The 20,004-nt window shown below is 46.7% G+C and overlaps 1 protein-coding gene across 3 annotated transcripts in view; it reads left to right on the forward strand.

Moving 5' to 3' along the window:
• The window catches only part of Dock5 (dedicator of cytokinesis 5), a 184,865-nt gene that overhangs the window by 69,521 nt on the left and 95,340 nt on the right, over positions 1-20,004 (forward strand). For all 3 annotated transcript variants that reach the window (XM_057785719.1, XM_057785722.1, XM_057785720.1), the window contains exons 3-5: positions 926-966; positions 5,328-5,383; positions 7,582-7,678. In XM_057785719.1, the coding sequence (XP_057641702.1) occupies positions 926-966; positions 5,328-5,383; positions 7,582-7,678 (194 nt within the window). The remainder of the gene's footprint in view (positions 1-925; positions 967-5,327; positions 5,384-7,581; positions 7,679-20,004) is intronic.

Raw genomic sequence — 20,004 nt, forward strand, 5'->3', positions numbered from 1 at the left:
TCTGGGCCCGTGAGCCCAGAGTTAATTCTGTGAGCCGTGTTCTCCTGGTGTCCTCAGCCTCTCTGGCTCCTACAATCCTTCCTTCCCTTCTTCCACAGTCTTCCGCAGGGTTCTTCTGAGATAGTTGTAGAGGCCTACTGCAGGTACCTGCAGTTCTAACTACAGATTGCATCTACTTACACATAATACCATTCACAGTGGGGCAAGATGAGGGGTGAACACCTGGATGCCTTTGATGGGTGTGGCTATAAGAAAAACCATGTGTTCAGTCATTTTTTAATATAAAATACTTGTTTATGGGCACATAAAGTTGTGTATTCCATGATAAATGGGAAAATGTCTGTCTGTAAATACCTTAATGGAATTTTGCAAAGGAATTAAAGTCTGGCAGGGTATACGGCATATTCTTGTCATCTCGGCACTTGGGAAGCTCAGGCCAGGTCCTCCATGAGAACAGGTGCTCTTAACTACTGAGTCATCTCTTTAGCCCCCTCTGTGCAAATTTTAAGTCTTGTGGTTAGAGAATATGGCTATAAAATAGATCTTTACTGTGTAAGCAGCGGAGGCAGTGGCTCTCAACCTTCCTAATGCTGAGACATTTTAATACAGTTCCTCATTCTGCGGGGACTCCCGACCATAAGGTTATTTCCATTGCTACTTCACAACTGTATTTGTGCCTCTGTTATGAATCGTAATGTAATGTAAGTATCCGAGTTTTCCTAGGCAACCCCTGTGAAAGGGTCCTTTGACCCCCAAAGGGTTCGCAACCCAAAGGTTGAGAGCTCCTGGTCTGTGGCTTCATAGGAACTGACCTTTTGGGTTCCACCTCAGGATTGCCGTTAGAACATGTGAACATTTATTGCTGACGTCCTTTCGTTCTCCCAAAAAACATAACCTGCTTTGTGTTCTCCCCTCCCCTCCCCAGGCTGGTTCAGAGGATACGCTCTCCAGAACAAATCCAAAAAGGTACGGCACTGGGTTCCATTTCTTAGTTCCTTTTTCTGTCCACCAGTCTTGCTGTGTGATCCCTTTATCTGCTATCTCTAGAGCGCATTTCCTTTGATCTGGAAACAAAGACTTTGGCCCCGGTGCTCTGGAGGAATAGCATAAGTTCCATGGATGTGTTTCCCAGGAGCCCTAGACTTCCTGCTGTCTACCCTTGAAGTCCAGTAAAGCAACAGTACAGTGATAATGCCCTGGGAACCTCTGTCAGGGAGGAAAGGGCAGGACCCACTTCTCCGCGCATACTTTACGTACCCTGCCAGAACTGACACTGCCTGTTGCCTGAATCATTCTGTCAAACCAGAGTGGTGGTTTCAGTCTGTGAGGCCCATGGAGTACCATGGAGTCATTTTAGTAAAGTGTAACACGGCAGTGCAGTGGGATATTATTTGTATCTGATAAATAAATCTTTGCTGAAGACCAGAGACAAAACTAAAGCCACTAGAGGTCAGGTAATGGCGACACACACCTTTAATCCCAGGATTTGGGAAGCAGAGGCAGGTCTAGCTCTTTGAGTCCAAGGCCACCCTGGGCTGCTTAAGATCAATGCGGAATAAACAAATCAAGGTGGTGGTGGCTCACACCTTTAATCCCAGTCCTAGGGAGTCACACAACTTTAATCCCAGCACTAGAGGGAATATAAAATGGGAGGAGAGAGAGGTTTGGTCGGCTTACAGTCGCCCAGCCTTGGTAGTAGAGGTAAAAAAAACTCTAGTACCCTGGCCGGTTTGCTTTTCTGACCTTCAGGTTGAACTCCAATTTCTGTCTCTGAATTTTTTATTAATTGTGCTGCATGGGAGCCAAAACAAGGCTGAATGAAAGAGACACTTATGACACATTCAGCTCAGGTATTAATGTTTATGTGGCTCATGCTTTTTATTGCATTTTTTGTTTAGTGCGGGACTGTTAATGTGTGTCTCACGATTCAGGCAGAGTTTGAGAAACTCTGGCCTAGATGGCTTGCTTTCCGGGTTGTCAGGGCAGCTCATCATCAAACTGGAGAAAGGCCGGTAGCTATGTTAACATGTTTCTGGATTCGCTTTAGACCCCATCAGCACTTTTCCTTTGATGTTGCTTGCTGGGGCAGGGTAACGTGCCAGCACTTTCTTTTGCAAGAACAAAGTTGATAGGGCTTTATTATTTCACAGTTAGCTCATGTGCCAATAGCAGAGGGTGAAAAAAAAATGAATTCATCAGGACAGAAAGGGTAGAAAGATTCTTATTCTTTGACCACACTACAGGCCAGATGTGGTCCCTTGCACACTGGCCTGTGAAACCTTCAAATTTCAGAAGCCGCCTGCCTGCTAGTTAGAAGTTACAGAAACCCAAAGGTGAGCGTGACTGAGTTGATGACTCTTCAGTCTTAGTGTTTGCACACTTGTGTACACACACACACATACACACACACGTGTGTGCACACACATACACACACTTTATTCACTTTGATGTTTTCATAATCGAACAGAAAAAGGAACATTTGCCGTTCCCGCGGGTGCCAAGTCCCCCTGATGTGAGTCCACTTGTCCCTGCCATGCCCACAGTCAGAGTCCTGTGCCACATGCTGTTTCCAGCTGAGCTGTTTCTGCTTCTCTGGCTGACTTCAGCATCCCCAGTCCCAGCAGAGACCAGTGTGGTAGTCTGTGCTGGAATGATGAGGGTTATGATCGAACTAGATTGAAGGCCTTTGGGAAGCTGATGCCTAGCACACGCCCTCCTGCTGTGTGTAGCTTTGGCCCTGTTAGCCGTTACGTTTACTCACAGCTGTGGAAGGTGAGTTTTCAGAAAGCAGTTACGAGTTCACACTTGACTGGCAAGATGGCCCAGCAGACCCAGTAACCTGAGTTCCCTCCCGGGGTCTCAGAGGAGGAGGAGAGAGCCAACTCCTAAAAGTAGCCCTCTGACCTCCACCTGAGTCCTGTGGCCACCTCTAGACCTGCACAAGTTAACAACTTTTTGCCTCAATTTTATGAAAGACAACGAATACCCAGGTTAGTTAATGCTCGGTCCTTTCCTTTTCCTTTTGTTATTTTAATATGCAAAAAGGTGTACAGAAACTTCTCAGACAAACTGTACAAACTATCAAGAACAGCTGGGCCTGGCCATGTGCTCCTATTGCCCCAGCTACTTAGGAGACTGAGGCGAGCCTGAGTGACTTACTAGTGTCCTCTATCCAAATTATGTGACTGGCAGCCACCTGCCTAGTGTGAACGAGGCCCTGGTTTGATCTCAGCCCGACCACTACAATCACAATGTAACCAAAACCTAGTACGTACTGTTAAAACAAGGTTTCAGACCTTTACTCTACATAAGGGTTTGTTCTAGCATAGAAGACCCTGGTTTCTAAGGCATTCTGTGCTTTCCTGATTCGTCTGCATCCATCTGGCTAGTGTTGCCCTTTGGTCTGACTTAAATACGAGATGGTCCAGGTCACAGCTGAGGGTTGTGCTGGGTTTTTGTTGCTCTTGTTCTTAATAAATAGTTCTTTAAAACCCGGAAGCTTAAAAGCTTCACCTTTGGGAGAAAGCTATTTCAGTTAGAGCTTCTCTGTCCTTTGATAAAGAAAACATGAACAGAATTTGGCACAATTACTAGGCATTCTTTTTTTTTTTTCTACTAAACTGAAATTTCCTTCTTTGTGGACATTCAAGAAACAAGATGGAATTAAAGGCCTCAGTCTTGACTTTTGCTGAGTGTGACACCCCTTCATCAGGAGATGCAGCGTGATAGAAATCCCCTCCTAGGCTAGTCCCTTTTCCTGTCTCGGGGGAAGAGCTATTTGAAAGGACAATTCTTGTCATGGCAATTATTGGCGTCCTTCATAAGCCAAACTAGCCATTTGGAATGATGGCAAAAGGAAGCTCGGCTTTGCAGAATGAGCAAGACTCAAAGCTCAAGCCTCGAAGAGACTGGTCATTAATCTTGGCAGGATGGTGGGTGTGCGGACGGGATAACATAGAGAAAATCATTAGCTGGAATGTATTCAAGTGAGTAGGTTACATTGAGAAAAGAAAGGCAGAACTGAGAGACACCAGAAATTCAAGACCCAGGTTGGCTCTGGCCTTACCAGAGAAAGCGGATGACTGTAAACTGGATGGTCAAGTGCCACCATGACGCAGAGCTGCTGCAAGACAGCAGAGCGGCGGGATCACAAAAGGAATGGACTCTGGAGAGCCACGCTTTTATGCCTGCACACCTGTGTAAATCATCTGCCGTGGTCGCCATCGGTGTCTCAAAGTCATCATTTATTTATAGTTCTGATGACCTGTGTCATGGCTGAGGTCAGCTTATTAGCTCCTCGTGTTCTGGCCATTCCCTGTTTTATTGGAGAAGGATGAAAAGAGAGAGAACATTGTATAGACAGAGACAGTACATAGAACTGGCTGCAAAAGCAACCACTGTCAAAGTCCCGTGGTTTCTTGTCCTGTTAAAGATTATGGGGTGCATGCACCTTTTAACCTATGGTCCTATGAACTGTGGGTTATCTCCACCACCACCTGTGTGGTCGGCAATCTCTGACATTTACTGTCCCCAGAGATCATGCCAGCCCTCTCTTGAACAAGGCTGGGAGGAGTTGAGCCATGATGCCAGCTCGCTCGTCTTCTCTGCCATGTGAACCATTCTTAAGCAAGGCTCAGTGGCTCCTTCTCCATGTGGCATCTTAAGAGCATGGCACAGCGAGACGTAAGCTTCAGTATTCTCTTTCCTACTGAGAGATCTTTGGTGTGGCTCTCTGGTTCCCACCCAGGGGTTTCCACCCAGTGGTTTTATGCCCTTCCCTTGGGACTTTTTAAATTTTTGCCAGTGGGCGATGTCATAATACTGACATAGAAATGCCTCTTGGGGTTACAAAAGGAGAACAATAGGAGGCTGTGATCAGGTGACTGATGATTTGCAGTTGGTCTTCAATGAAAGTGCTGACAGGAATCGTTGTAGGAAGCTACTAAAATGTTGCCGGCTCCACTTTGCTCATGATGAGAGACCATTTAATGGACGCACCCTGGCATGCTGGCTTTGTATAGATTCTAGGTTCTTGGTATTACGTTCCTTGCCCTTGCTGGATCTCTGAGCTGGTGGGGCATTTTTTGGCTCTATATTTTCAAAACATCTTATGCATCCTGAGCCCAAATCTTCATTTCTACCATTTCAGCATTTCTATCCTTCCTTGAAATGTGGTTGAGATATAGGCGGTCATCATAAGCGATGCCCTGCAAACTGGCTTGGGAATTTCCTTTTGTCAAGGTGGCCATAGCTCTCCCCGTTGTGTTTATGCTCTTGACTTTGAGATTGTTTTTAATGGCTGTATAACTGGAGTTCTCTTTCTGTAGGGTATTTTTCCCGAAACATACATCCATTTGAAAGAGGCAACCGTGGAAGATGGAGGGTAAGTTCTGGTCCAGGAAGGACCACTGCAAAGGGATGAAGATGTAAGATGGTCGTGAAAGAATGTCCTAGTCCCATTGATGTTCTCCTTCGCTTGTTGGTTTTACTTTCTCATAGAGTTCCTCATTCTGGCTTCTCTTTCTATACTTGTCCCCCTCCGGGTACCCATCCCCAGAACAGTCAAGACAGCAGCGATGAACTCTGAGGGCCTTCCACTTCCCCTTGGAGCTCTTTCTGACCGCTCACTGGGTATGTGGATGTGAATCTGTGTGAATATCTGGGAAGGAGGGACACCCGTCTGTCCGCCTCAACTCTGAACCTTGAATACTTCACTTAGTTGACAGTCAGAATTTTCACAGCTTCCTGGAGGAAAGCGCTGTGGTGGTCTTGCTGTGAGTTCCTAGGGAAGCAGTGTATGCGAGCGTGCTGTGTGGTTAAGATCCACTCAGCTTGGAGTATTTGTTTCTTGGTCAGGTCATTTGTCCTTCAAAGGACTGACCCTGTGGCAGCCAAGGAAAGCAGGACATCCAAAGTAGGAAGAGAGAATTAAGAAAGTTAAAACTTGAGTCCGTGGCTGGTGCCAGGGAGGCGGTCAGGGTCCTGGAACCTCTAAGCTAGATGAACATTATTGAGAAGTCCAAAGCCCAGCTCCCACATTATAAGACAAGAGATAGAGACCTGCTCAAGTTCCCATAGGTTCTCTATAGCAGAACCAGCACCAGGAACTCTTCTTCTCTGCCTCCTAGAGGACTACTCTTCCCAATGGACCGTTCTTGGGCAGCCTCCCAGTGTCACTTGTGAAGGCAAAGTAGGAGCCGAGCCCTGTTCTACCTGGATCTGTCAGGTTATAGGCACGATGCCCAGTTAACTCTGTTACTCATTCAGCAGATAAAGATGCTCCTGGATTTGAGATGTGGTTGCATCCTTAAAACCCACTGGGGTTAAAAAAAAAATCATAAGCAGAGCTGGGCGGTGGTCGTACACACCTTTAATCCCAGCACTCGGGAGGCAGAGGCAGGTAGATCTCTGTGAGTTCGAGACCAGCCTGGTCTACAGAGCTAGTTCCAGGACAGCCAGAGCTACACAGAGAGATCCTATCTTTAAAAGCAAGCAAACAAACAAACAAGCAAACATCATAAGCGGGCATCACAGGAAAGTCCACCATTTTATACAATTAATATATGCTAATAAAAAGGACAACAAGATATGCCATCATTTTAAACAATTAATATATGCTAATAAAAAGGACAACAAGATATGCATTTATTTCACCTAACCTAGGAAACACAGCCTAGCCCAGCCACCTCCAGTGTACTCCTGTAGCTGACAGGTAGGCAAAATCACCTAAGCCAAAGGCTGTTGTAGTATAGAGTCGCACGTCCCTCATGTAACATGTTCAGCACTGGGCCAGAAGTGGAAAGCCAGCACCTGTGCGTGTACACTTCCCAGCCATCTTAGAGCTGCAAAATCAGACTCTCCTAAGTCGGGGACCGCCTGCAGCTTTCCAGAGTTAGCGTGTAGGAGATGTGTCGTGAGCCAAGTGTGCCCTATAAGATATTGCCCTTCTCCACCTGGAATTCACGCTCAGCTCTCTCCCATGTTTGCATGTACTCACGGTGGTCCTGCCGCTCTTTCCTATGTGCTTGCATGTCTTTGCTGTCTTTTTCCTGTTGATAATTGTTGGAGCACCAGGGATCATTTATTGAGTAAATGCAGTTAAGCTTACTGTGAGTGGGATGTTGGTTTGTCTCCATTTCCCATGTTGGGAAGCAGCAGAGGACAAGAAAACCCAGTCCGTTCTGGAAGAGGGCATGGATCAGTCCTTGCAAGCAGGTCTTTGGGTGAGATCACATGCCATGTACCTCTCTACAAAACAGAACAGCTGCCCGATGGAAGCAGCTAATTACACGGCTTAGTCATTGGCACTTTCAGAGAGCATAAACCTGGGGAAGTAGAGTCTAGGCTTCGCCTGTGCCATGCATATAGACTGTGCTGGTCTCAGTTCTTTTTTTTTTTTTTTTTTTTCCCCTTATTTATCCAGGTTCAAGTTCGCCAAACTATACACCCCTTCAGAGGCAGATCAGTTTATTTCAAACCACAGCAGCCACATTCCTGGCTTTGATTGTCAAGAGTGTGTTGGTCGGGAAAGGCAGCTCCTATGATGTGCAGTCAAGTGTATATCTCTTTGGTTCCTTGTAGGCAGCATGAGACCGTGATTCCTGGGGAGTTGCCACTGGTTCAGGAACTCACGAATACTCTACGAGAATGGGCTGTCATCTGGCGCAAGCTCTATGTGGTAAGCTTCCCCTGGGGTTCACCTTGGGTGGTGGCCTTAGGTGCCATTTCTGGACCCTCAGTCTGACCGTTGTACTGCAGAGCCGTCTTCTCCATTGAGCAGGGTGAGCCTTCCCTGGAGCCCACAATGCTGGAAGGCGGCTGACTCTCATTTCCCCAGAGTTGGGTCAACGCTAATGGGATTATAGAGGGAAGTGGGTGTGATCCTTAATTCACTCTTGCTGGTTGTGAAAGGAATAGGAAGCTAAAACTGCAAACACTTGCCAAGGTCTTCTTGGGTGCCTCAAACCACGATCCCTCACCGCACTGCTATAAAAAAAGATGCAGTTATATCTGCTAATAGTCTAGCAGGAACTCAAGGCACTTGCTGTTAGCATCTCCGTTTATGCCAATAAATAGACATTTTGTCAATAGCACAGTGCTCAGCCTGCTGAGGGAGGCATTAAAACCATGACCAATAGTCCTTGCAGACTCCAAATCACATATAGGGTAAGCTGAAGTCAGGCTTACTTCAGTCAGTATTCTCTCCCCCCACACTGTTTGACCTCAGAATGCTAATACAAGATGCTTGTTCAAATGGAAATCACATAGGCAGAGCAACATCCTCTGTGTGGCAATAATCATGAGTTTCATGTGTGTTTACAACTGGGACTTTGTGGTTTAAACGTAACCTGCTGTTTCTGAAGTTCACGTTAGAGTTTACTCCACTGTGAGGCATTGAGAGGATGAAGGCTAGGACCGAGACATGGCTCATCAAGTAAAGGCCCTGGCATCCCAGCCTGACAGCCTTAGTTGGATCCTCTGGACCCACATGGTGGAAGGAGAGAGCCGACTTCTCTAAGTTGCCCCGTGTGAATACATAAATAGAATTAGGAAGGAGAATGTTCCAAAGGTGGAAATTCAATCCAATTGTAGTGCTTAGAAGAGAAGGCTTGGGGGGGGGAGGGGCTGGAGAGATGGCTTAGTGGTTAAGAGCATTGCTTGCTCTTCCAAAGGTCCTGAGTTCAATTACCGGCAACCACATGGTGGCTCGCAACCATCTGTAATGGGGTCTGGTGTCCTCTCTGGCCTGCAGACATACACACAGACAGAATATTGTATACATAATAAATAAATAAATAAATAAATAAATAAATATTAAAAAGAAGAAGAAGAGAAGACTTGGAAGGTGGTTAGGAGGCTATAAGAACATGAATGTGGAGGCTCGTGATGGGATTCCTGTGATGTCATATGAAGAGGGAGAGAGGCCGGAAGACCCATGTGCAGACTGTATGTCTCACCATGTGCTGTTCTCTGCCAAGAAAGCCGTTGTCACACAAACTCCTTAGCTTTGCTCTAAACTGAGCATCACTTCTTTAAACACGCCTGTCCTGGGACTAGGGCCTGGGACTCTCAGCATTTAACATCATCAGAATAAAAATGCCTATTTTGCAAGCGCACAAGACACTCGAAGTTCCTTGCAGCATCATGGACGCTTCTCCTGTCTAAACACTCTTTCCTTGACACTGGAACCTACGGACCGTTTTCTAATGTTTCTTCTCCGGAGACCTTGTTGGTGAGCACCAGTGGGTCTCGCCTGTGTAGTAGACTTCAGGCTTCTGTGGGGTGACTAGGAAGTCACATGGTGAGTAATATATTTTCTGACCAGACATGTGAAGAAGTTCACGAGTCTATAGACTAGATAGCTGGGCCTGGAAGTTCATTCTTTTCTTTGTGTGGACAGTCTGGCTAAGTTACAGCGATAACCCCAATCTTGTCCTTGCATACGAAAGCAGCAACCAAACCTCATTCCAGCGCCTGTCCTAAGAGTTCACACCGGATTTCACTCCATCACATCCTGGCTGTGTATTCCAGGATAAAGCATAGCCTTAGAAATCACCAGCCCTTTGTGGGGAAAGCACATGGTATTTCTCTCCCTACCCAAGCTTCAAAGCCTCATTTGTGTCCTTTCTTTGTCATAATGCATCTTCTAAACAAACTCGTCCTTAATGATCCCTTCTGGACTACCCGAACACTTACTGCTGAATGCATGGTCTGGCCCTTGGGGCATTATGCCCATATTGAAGGTGATCTTTTGATCTCTTCGGACGTAGTTGATGGGAGCTCTAACTCTGAGCCCCTAAATCATTCACTCTGGGAGGGAAAGGATACGGCTGTCATCCCTGTGGCCTCCATTGATCAACTTGTACTTACATTGAAAGCACTCTGCTTCTGGTTAATTGATTATGTAGTGGTGGATATAGAGGGTTGATGGGTGGGAAATTGCATGGACATGGGCTTATTTCTTAATGTTCTCTCTGGAAATGTTTGAGTGGCGGAATGTGTTGGGTAAGTACAGGCTGAGTATTCTGCATTGTCTATGTTCCGGTGCTGTAATTTAATACCTGAGGGGAGGACAACTTACGAAGAAAAGAGACAGCTTTACCCCATAGTCCTGGAGGCTCAAGAGCCTGATAAGAGGAGCCAGTTCAACTCTGGCGGGTACCTTGATGTCGATGGTGTCACCGTAGCGATAGCTTGTATGAAGGAATACTCACATGGCATGACAGGAGAGCAGAACACGGAGGGTCGCCTCATTGTCGGAGAACCCTCTCGCGATAACTAGTGAGACTGGTGGTTTCGGTGCTCTTTCATTAATCTCCACTCCTCAGGGTCCCCCTCACTTCTTAACATCGCTTCCCTGGAGGCCGGTCATCCAGCACCCTACTCCAACTGTATCACAGGCAAACCAGAGGCATTCCAAATCTAAAACTCAAGCATCCAAAACGTTCAAGATTCCAAAGCATTTGAGCACATGTGTGATAACACATGTGGAAAAGTCTGTCCTGCTCCTGACCTTGTGTGACACTTTCTATCTGTACAAAAATTATCTTGAGGCCACGTTAAATTATGTTGAGGCTGTTGTAGAAGGTACAGATGAAGCATAAACAAATTTCATATTTAGACTTAAATGCCATCCCTAAGAGACCTCATCAGGTCTATGTAAATGTTTCTTTAAAAATCGGAAAAAAAGCAAAGCAAAACTTCTCATCCCAAGCATTTCAAGTCATTTCAAATACGGGGTACTCAGCCTGTACTTTGGAAGGAGTTTTTGTTATTGTTGCTTGTGCCATGAATAAAAAGACCTTTTCCCTCTCTAGTAGACGACTTTGTTGCTCATTTTCTTCACCATGGCCTCTGTATATCCACAAGGCAGGTTTCTGGGGGGAAAGAACTGAGAAATAGGGCTGGGAGTGTTGCTCAGTGGTAGAGTGCTTGCCTGCCGTGCATGAGACACTGGTTTCCATTCACAGACAGACAGACAGACAGATGCATGCAAAGAGTGGGGGGAGGGATGGAAGGAGAGAAATAAGTAAGGTTGAGGAAATAGGACCTGTGTGCCTGTCCTGTCGATGCCCCCAGCAGTTCCAGTGGGGTGAGCTGATAAGTGCTTTTGACATTTTCTTTGTGAGCCCCTACCCATTTAGTAGCAGAATTGAGTTGTGGGGTTTTGTGTTTTTTTTTCCCTAGAATTGAGTTTTAAGAACAAAGCCTAATGAATTGATTTTTTTTTTTTAATTCCCTCTCAGAGGACAGCACATCTTTTCCCCATAGATCTTAGAAATCTGACAAGATAACCTTTAAATGACTTGTAGTTGCTACTGATTGGCTGGGAAAGACATGGACGGTGGGTGGTGCTTAGTCATTGTCTGGGACCCGGTCTGGTTGTGTTCCTGTTAACTGCTTATTCACTAAGGAGTAGTCCACACGCAGTGAGTTTGATATTAATCACCCGCCCCCTCCACCTCCTTCTCCTGGGCATTGACAGTTCACCTCAGGCAGAATTTCTGATTTTCTTTCTCATGAGAGTAGCAAACCTCAAATACCCTGTTTCCCTGGGAAGTATTAAAGGGGGGGGGGGAGTCCTTCTATTTTCTAGTTTCCAAGTCTCTCCTCCCTGCATATGTTTTAGCCTTTTGTTTTTGGATTGTGCTCACATGCTCCTTTATTCTATGTGAGCTAAACATGGCCCCCGCCAGCATACGTTCATGCACTGTGACATTAATACTCCCATTGATTTCCTCCCATAGATTAGACTTTTCGTCTGCGGTTCTGGGGATTGAACCCAGGGCTCTGCATGTTAGGCAAGTGCACTACCACCAGGGCTACATCTGCACGAATTCCTTCCATGAACTTTGAATCCAGCCTTCTGAGTGCCATTGTTAACCACCTCTAGGCTGCTCCCTACAAACTCTCTCTCTCCCTAAATGTGCTGCTTCCTGGTTCTGCTCATTTCTGTCTGATCTCACTGGAAATTTACAGTGTTCATTTCTAGAGGGAGAAATACAACCTGCTAACTGGGTAAATCCCAGCCATGAGGATGCTGGATTAGTCCAGAAAGGAAGGATGTTTGTCTCCTGGTCTTAGCAATTATAAGGAGTGTAATCACCAGAAATACCTCACAATGGGGAGGAGAGACATCCATATTGAAGATATGGGACCCCTTACCCAGAGTGGCAAGAGGAAGGCTGTTTGTCCCCACGACCCTCCTTCATATGGTCCCTCTTTTCTCCTGAGAGTATGTTACTGATTTCCTTTCAACTGTCCTTCCTGGCAGATGTCGACCTTATGCTATGGGCAGGAAACAAACTATAGAAGCCAAATCCCCCTGCGAAACGGGTTTTCCCTTGCATGCCCTGTCCTAGCTAGTTCTGTGATGTGAAGCAGAGTCCCCCAAACTTCTGCAGGATTTTGACACCTTGTAGAAGTGACGCACAACCTCGCTCCCTTTCTGAGTCTGTATCTTCATATCCTAGCAGGGATAGGGAAAGCACGAAAGGGGACTGTGGCGGTACCATCCCACCTGCAGGTCTTCGGTCTCAGACTCCGCCAGTGCAAACCTGTGCTGGTTAATACTGTTGGAAGCAGCGACTGCAGTCGATGGCCCTCCCACCAGACAACCCTGACTCAGAACTTTCCCTCTCACCCAGCTGTGGCTGCCAGGAATGCAGGAGCCGCTCTCTGTGTGCCACATGTACCCAAGGCCGCTGCCTTTCTCTCTTGTCATCATCATGGGCGGAGTGGCCTTGAGCAGTGGGAGCAGGCTGGATTTCCTGTAGATAGCAAGTCCTCTTGGTTGAGGTTCAAGTCCAGGAGGCACAGCTATGTCCAGAATGCAGAGTGCATGCTCACAGCCGTTCTTGGTAAGCTCTGCCTGCAGAACTGTCCCTTGGTTGGACCAGTTCACTGGGTGTTTCCAGGGCTTGATCAGGAAAGGAGGAAATGTCTTGATCGGTGAGGTCACCTGGTGGTGAGCCAAGACAGAAGACACTGGGGCTGGACAGAGCAAGCAGTTCTCAGAGGGCTCCCTCCCTTTCTGGGTATGGTTTTGTTTTTGTTTTTTGGGTTTTTTTTTTTGTTATGTTTGTTTGTTGTTTGGTTGGTTTTAGTTTTTTCAGACAGGGTTTCTTTCTCTGTTTAACAGTCCTGGCTATCCTGGAACTCACAGAGATCTGCCTGCCTCTCCCTCCCAAGTGCTAAGATTAAAGGCATGCGCCACCACCACCGAGCTAGAGTATGTATTTTTATATTCAGAGAAATCCACAAAGCTGATAATAGTCACAGAAAACGAACAACCCTTTAACAGAAAGAACATAGGTTCGGGAGGCTGGTAGCTGGTCCTGCAGCCTAAGCACACTCCTTTACCCCTGGGTTCTCCTCTCCTCTCCTGTAATTGGAATTAGGTAGTCTGTGCGCCTTGATCATGCACTGTGTGACTTCAGTGAGTTTTCCGTGGGCCTTCCATGATAGCAACTTACACGCGGCTTCTCCAAAGTGCCAAGAATCTTGAATATAGAAGGATACCTCCATCACACTGTAGCACTTGCCCAGAGAACACTAGAAATTGTTTGTCTACCCAGCTGTGGCCATTGCATCTTCCACGATGGGGCCGAAGGGACAGAGCCCAGGCCGTGGCTGGCTCCCTTTCAGCTGTGGTATTACTTAATTACTCCAGGCAGGTGAATTTGTATTTTCCATGTAGTCTCCTCTCCTGCCTCAGGAGATTGGTGTTCCCCAACTGTGAGATACAGCCAGGGATCTCTGGCCTTTTGCTTTCCAGTGCCACCTCTTCCCAGCTTCCCAGCTTCCGTGCAAGTCCCCCTGCCGTGCGGACAGGCATACTGCCCTGACTTAGATATGATTGCAGCTGTATGAAACCTCACTTGCCAGATAGCTATAACTTACCAGTTAGTTTTGTACCCTAGAGAGGTCTCAAACTCTCCATCCTCCTGCATTAACCTCAGGAGTGCTGGGGTTATAGGTATGTATGTATCACAACACGGGACCGGTTATACCTTTTCTCTTAAAGTGTGTGTGTGTGTGCGTGTGTGTGCTCACGTGTCTGTGTGTGTGTGTAAATTTGGGTGCCTACAGAGACCAGTGGCTTTGGATCCACCCAGAGCTCGAGTCACGGGTGGTTGTTGAACTCTTGACGCGGGTGCTGGGAACCAAAACAGGACCCTCTGCAAGAGCTAAGCGTGCTGAGCCATCTGCCCAGCCCCAGACTGTTGAATATAAACAGCCGTACATCCCAAGTCACAGGATGCTATTTCTTCTATTGGAAATTACCAAACCAGACTGTATTGGGGTAACAGTGAGACAGGTGTTTTCAAATACAGAACTGTTTGGGAAGCCTGCAACACCTGCCTATCACTGGGTACAGCCCAGGGGCTCTCCCCTCTTCTCACTGGAGAAGGAGCCCAGTGAGGTTTTTTTTGAGGCAGCCTGTTCTTTCTGTAAGTTTTAGAGCTGGGGTTTGTTCTGCTTCCCGAAGGGAAAGAGCCTGGCACTAAAAGTAGTTAGTAGACGCTGTGGAATTGGGGAGTCTAGTTGTTAACCTGTATTCCTCAGGACTGATCTGTGGAATTGGGGAGTTTAGTTGTTAACCTGTATTCCTTCTTAGGACCCATCCCCCTGCACTTGAACGTGGCTTCCAAAATAGAACCTTGTGCCTGCTCTAGTTCTGGAGGACTTTGGAATAGAGAGGTGGGGGTCGGGAACAGCAGGGCATGCTGAGTCACCCTTTCTTCCTGTCACACCTATGGTTTTATTTCCAGGTAGATGAAGTCCCGCCTCTGAGCTGTCAGTCATCGGTGATTGGCAACACAGACTGAAGTACAGTTTAACTGGTCTCCCTTTGGTCTCCTGTTGAAACTGGTTTCATCCTCAGGCAGAACACGTGATCTGAGAATTAATTACAAGCTCTGCCTCCATGTAGCTTTGGCAGGAAACAAAACGTGACGTGGAAATCCTGGAACGTTTTCTTTAAAAAAAAAAAAAAATCAAACGTTTGCCTGGCAGGCCAAGTTTTTCCGGGGCGGGGAGAGGAAGTAAGGATAGGTAGGATGCATGGCTGGATACTTCAGTTGGCACTCAGTCTGCACCCTGGAGTTAACAGCTACATGGGAAAGACTTCTTGAGATATCGTAAAGCTCCCTCCTTGGGGACCATTTGTTAATTCCTACCCAGTGTGTGCAGAGCAGGGCAAAGAAGTGAGGCGGTCAGAAGCAGCCAATCAGGAAGCTGTTAGGAGGATACATGGAGGTGAGCAGCTCTGTCTTAGACTGGAAGATGTCTCTGGGCAGGGAACTTTGCCCAAAGTCACATAGCAAGTTAATGATAGAATTAGAAATAGAAGCCAAGTCTCCATATGTTCCCTCGGGCACTTTTCCTTCTAAATCATAAAACCCCATGGAAGAGGAAGGCGAGGAGGCGAGCAGAATCGGGGTCCTGACACCTAATAAGTCAGCGTCGTGGCCTGAACAGCCTCCAGATTTCTGTAAAACTCCCGAGTGACTTCTGCGTTCCTGTCACCATGGGAGGCAGAGCTATCTGTTCTTGTGCCTTGGTCTTTCCCTCCAGAAATTCTAACACAAAGAAGGAAAGAGGGTAAACATCTGGCTTAGACAAACATACCAAGTGAGATAGAGGGATGTCCGTATTATCTGGTAGAAAACAGTATCTGGGGTGTGTTACGTGCGGTGACAGTTCCTCACTCAAACTGAAACCAGACTCTTAAGAGTTTAAGCCATCAGATTTGTTTCCGAGTTCCTACCAGATCCCAGGGTCGTGCTGACCTTTGCATAAAGGATCAAAGAGATTACGTAATGTGAAAAGGCAAACCTGGAGAGGACCAAAGATAGAGGAGAGGCTCTGTAGAGGGCAGGCTTGGGTTGGGTAGGATGTAGGAACCAGAGGCCAGGAAGGAGGGCCTGGTAGTCCTTCTGCTGCTGATAGCACAAAACCCCAGAGTCCAGGTACTGCATAAAGAGAACAGGTTTACTTTGCTCCCAGTATTGGAAGCTGAACGAACGTTCAGGATCAGGGACCTGTATCCATCATCCCTGTTGCCCTTCATCTCACAGAAGGTTGTTTCGTGATAGGACGGTGTACAGGGCGAAGACCTCACAGGAGCCATTCCGAGTCCAGGTCTGCAGTATTTCCTACCAGCTTTTTCAAGAACGAACATACCGATCTCACCTTAGCCAGAGAGCTACCTTCTGCTGAGGTCAGCAGTTAGTAGACTCATCACTGGTCCAAGAACTGAGAGGAAACGACTCTGTGACCAGTTATGCGTCTAGTAACTGAAGAAGACCTCCCCTACCCATCTCTCTCTCTCTGTCTCTCTCTCTCTCTGTCTCTCTCTCTGTCTCTCTCTCTCTCTCTCTCTCTCTCATACACACACACACACACACACACACACACGCATTGTTGTCACCAAGACTCAGAGAACAGCATCCTATGAAAGGGGGCAGAAAGAATCTAAGAAGGAAGGAAAAGGAGGGCTGTGAAATGCCGTCTTCTGGGTGCGGCATGGTCACATCCGTGCTGCCCGTTACCTTCAGGAACTCCCAGCGGCTGTGGTTATCCACCTAAGGCCTGCACAAGATCGAGCCAACCACATTCATTGCTCAGTATTCCAGCAAGCTAAGTTAACTGGGCTCAGTGGCTTACAACACAGGAAAATGCATGAAGATGGGGAGGGGGCTGGGGAGAGGATACGCTTAAGATGTACTGTATCTATGTAAAAAAAAAAAAAAAAAGAAGAAGAAGAAGAAGAACTAGCTTAGTCCAAAAGGCCAGCTTTAACCCCTCCCACTCAGCAGCACCCCCTGTGGTTAAATGACCTCCTACCTGGCCACTCAGAAAGTCAACCACCCTCATCATGGCTCTGCATAGGAGCCCTTGGGGAGGACAAGCCATAGCCAAATCCCAGCAGAGGACAACGGGAGAGACGACGAATATGACATACTCATCCTACTTGGGGGCGCGGAATCTTCCTCTTCTGCCCTTACATGTCCCCCCCCCCCCAAAATGCATGAGCGGCTTCTAGGATGCAAACTACTTAGCCCTGAGCAGTTGGGGCAAAGCCCTTCTCCTTGAAGAAAGTGGGGGAACTCACTTCCTCTGGCCTGTTCCCGCTTGTCTATTGAAAATGAATTTGGCACAGTGAGTGGGAAAAGAATGGCCGTCTTCATCCTTCTTTGGGGGAAGGACTTGGCACACAAGCCTGATATGGACAGGCAATAATTAAATTGCCACGGATATGTCTGCTATAATTGAGACTGAGGACTTGCGAGCATGTGCTCCAGACAAAACACCCCATCATGCCGAGGATTCCCAGGCCCCCGGAACCCGTTCTTTCTCAGAGTATGGAAATGAATGTCTTAATTACAGTTAGAAGACACTAAAGGAGTGGAGGAGTTACAGGAAAGGAAAAAAAAAATTCCCTTTCCATCTAGCAGTTGTAAAAGGCATAGTCTGTAGGCCTAATCCCCTCCTCCCCCACCCCACCCCAGTTTGTGAGACAATGGAATGGGAACATTTTGTGCAGAACTCAACTGAAAAGGCAGAGGTTTTACCTATGCTGACTGAAGACAAGACCTTTACACATCTCCCTGTGCTTTCTAAGGGCCAGCTCAGGAGGATGTAGGAAGATGTAGACACCTTCCTGGTTGCAAACAGGAACTGCCTTTTGAATTGTGAAGATCCGCAGTGTAAATAAAGCCCCTGGAGATCACAGATAACTGAGCGCCTCCTCCTCCTCCGTCTCCTCTTCCTCCTTTGTGTCCCCACAAACTTTGGACTTGCAGAGTTTTTATCAAAAGTTACTAATCTCATCTTTGCTTCTCACTGCCACACTGTAGGCCAGGCCTCTTCTTTACAGATTTATGCTTTGGTCAGAAATACGTCGGGTGTTTCCAGCTCTGTTCTGGTTGATGTTCATGTCTGGGAATCTGTTCCTGGGGTTGTTAGAGAACACCAACAGGAGAGAAACAGTGGCAGCCATTAGAATGCACACTCACCCACTCTCCGTCCTCACCCAACCACTCCCCTCCCCCCTCTGTGTATTGTTTACATCTCTTATCTTCTCTGTGTCATGGACCAGCCAACCATTCAGGTAGAACCTAGGCTGTAATGGCTTAGACATCGAGTACTGAGCTCTTAGCGTGGTTGACACACGACGGGTGAGTTATAAATTAGCTTTAGAACTGCACAGTCATATAACAACATCACGCTTTTATCGACAAACAAGAAACCACCAGCGTCATAGTCCATAAGTAACGAGTGGTGCTGTACAGGTTTGTAATTGATATATTTTGAATATGGTGTGCTTTCCCTGACTGTCTGAGGGGGCCCTTCCAGCATTTGTACTTTTCGTTTGAGACAGGGTCTTGCTGTGTACCCTAACTGGCCTGGAGCTCACTAAGTAGTAGAGACTGGCCTTGAACTCACAGATGCACCTCCCAAGTTCTGGAATTAAAGGTGTACACACCCAGTTTGTTCATTTTTAAAATTGTTTTCATTTTCTTTCTTGTACTCTTCGTAATCTGAGATTATTTTGTATATGTAGATATAATAATAAAAGCGTTATTTATAAAGAGGTGGTGGGGGACTCCCAGGAGGGGCAGCAGCAGGCCACAGGAGGCCTAGTGGGTCCCCTGGTGATCAGTCTGAGGCCTCAGCAGGAGACAGACAGATAGATATGCCTTGCAGAAAGAGCTTGTGTATAGAGTTTATTTAGTGGGTTATGGAGGGAGAAGGGAAGGGGGGAGAGAAGAGAAAGTAGAAGCTGCCTCTCCAGAAGAAGGGGGGAAGGGAGAGAGGGAGAGGAAGGGGAGAGAGAGGACTGAAGAGGAGAGGTGAGACAGTGGAAGGGGGAGGGAAGTTGGGAGTAGGCGGGGCTTGTCTCTTAAAGGGACAGGGTATCCAGGTGACAGGCCAGGGGCAGTTACAACAATAAGTACTAAGGTTATAACTCAGTGGTAAGAGTACTTGTTTAGCATCTGTGAGCCTCCAAATTCAATTCCAGTGTTGCCAGGGAAAAAAATAACTTTGTATATGATAAATACATGCATATGCTTGCCTATTTATTATTTTCCTTCCCCTCAATGATACTGGATTTTCCAGGGCAGAACATTTGTTTCCAGTTCATTCTCACTGACTGATGGTTTCTTAGAGTATATATGATCCAGTCAACCATTTAGAAAGAACTAGATGGTGATGGTTCAGACACCAAGTATTTGACTCTTGAAATTATTGAGATTCAAAACGTTATTTGGTCAGTTTAGTGAATTACTAGTGACTTCAATATCCTTTTTATGGGGCAATTTTTATTTTTAAAAATAAAAAATTGAAGCCGGATGGTGATGGCACAAGTCTTTAATCACAGCACTTGGGAGGTAGAGGCAGGTGGATCCTGTGAGTTCAAGGCCAGTCTGGAACTACAAGAGTTCCAGGACAGGCTCCAAAGCTACAGAGAAACCCTGTCTTTAAAAAGTAAATAATAATAATGAATACATTAAATAAATAAAATTTGAAGATATCTTTTCCAATATTCAATATCTCCGAAATTAGTTATTTCTCCACTTGTAATTCTTCCTTCCGTGTATTTTGCAGATACAGACACAGAAGGGGTGATTCCTATGTAGGGAGAGAGCCAGCCAGGCCACAGTCTTCCAGGACTCTGAGTACTGGCATGGGTTATAAATTCCAATCAGAGGAAGGCATGGCTAACTCATCAGCTAAGACTTCTCAGTTGAGACTGCAGTCAGAATTAGGCAGCTGGTGGGGCTGGGGAGCCCTGCTGGTTCAGTGGATGAAGCACCTGCCATACATGCAGGGGATCTGATTTTGGCTCCGCAATGCTCACACCAAAACTGGGCCTTGATGGCAAACAGGATTAAACCCAGAGATGGGGAGGTAAAGACCAGCAGATGCCTGGGGCTTAGTCTACCTAAATCACTGAGTTCCAGGTTTAACGAGAGAGTCTGTCTCAAAAAAATA

This window comes from Chionomys nivalis, chromosome 12 (assembly GCF_950005125.1).
Source record: "Chionomys nivalis chromosome 12, mChiNiv1.1, whole genome shotgun sequence".
Taxonomy (NCBI): Eukaryota; Metazoa; Chordata; class Mammalia; order Rodentia; family Cricetidae; genus Chionomys; species Chionomys nivalis.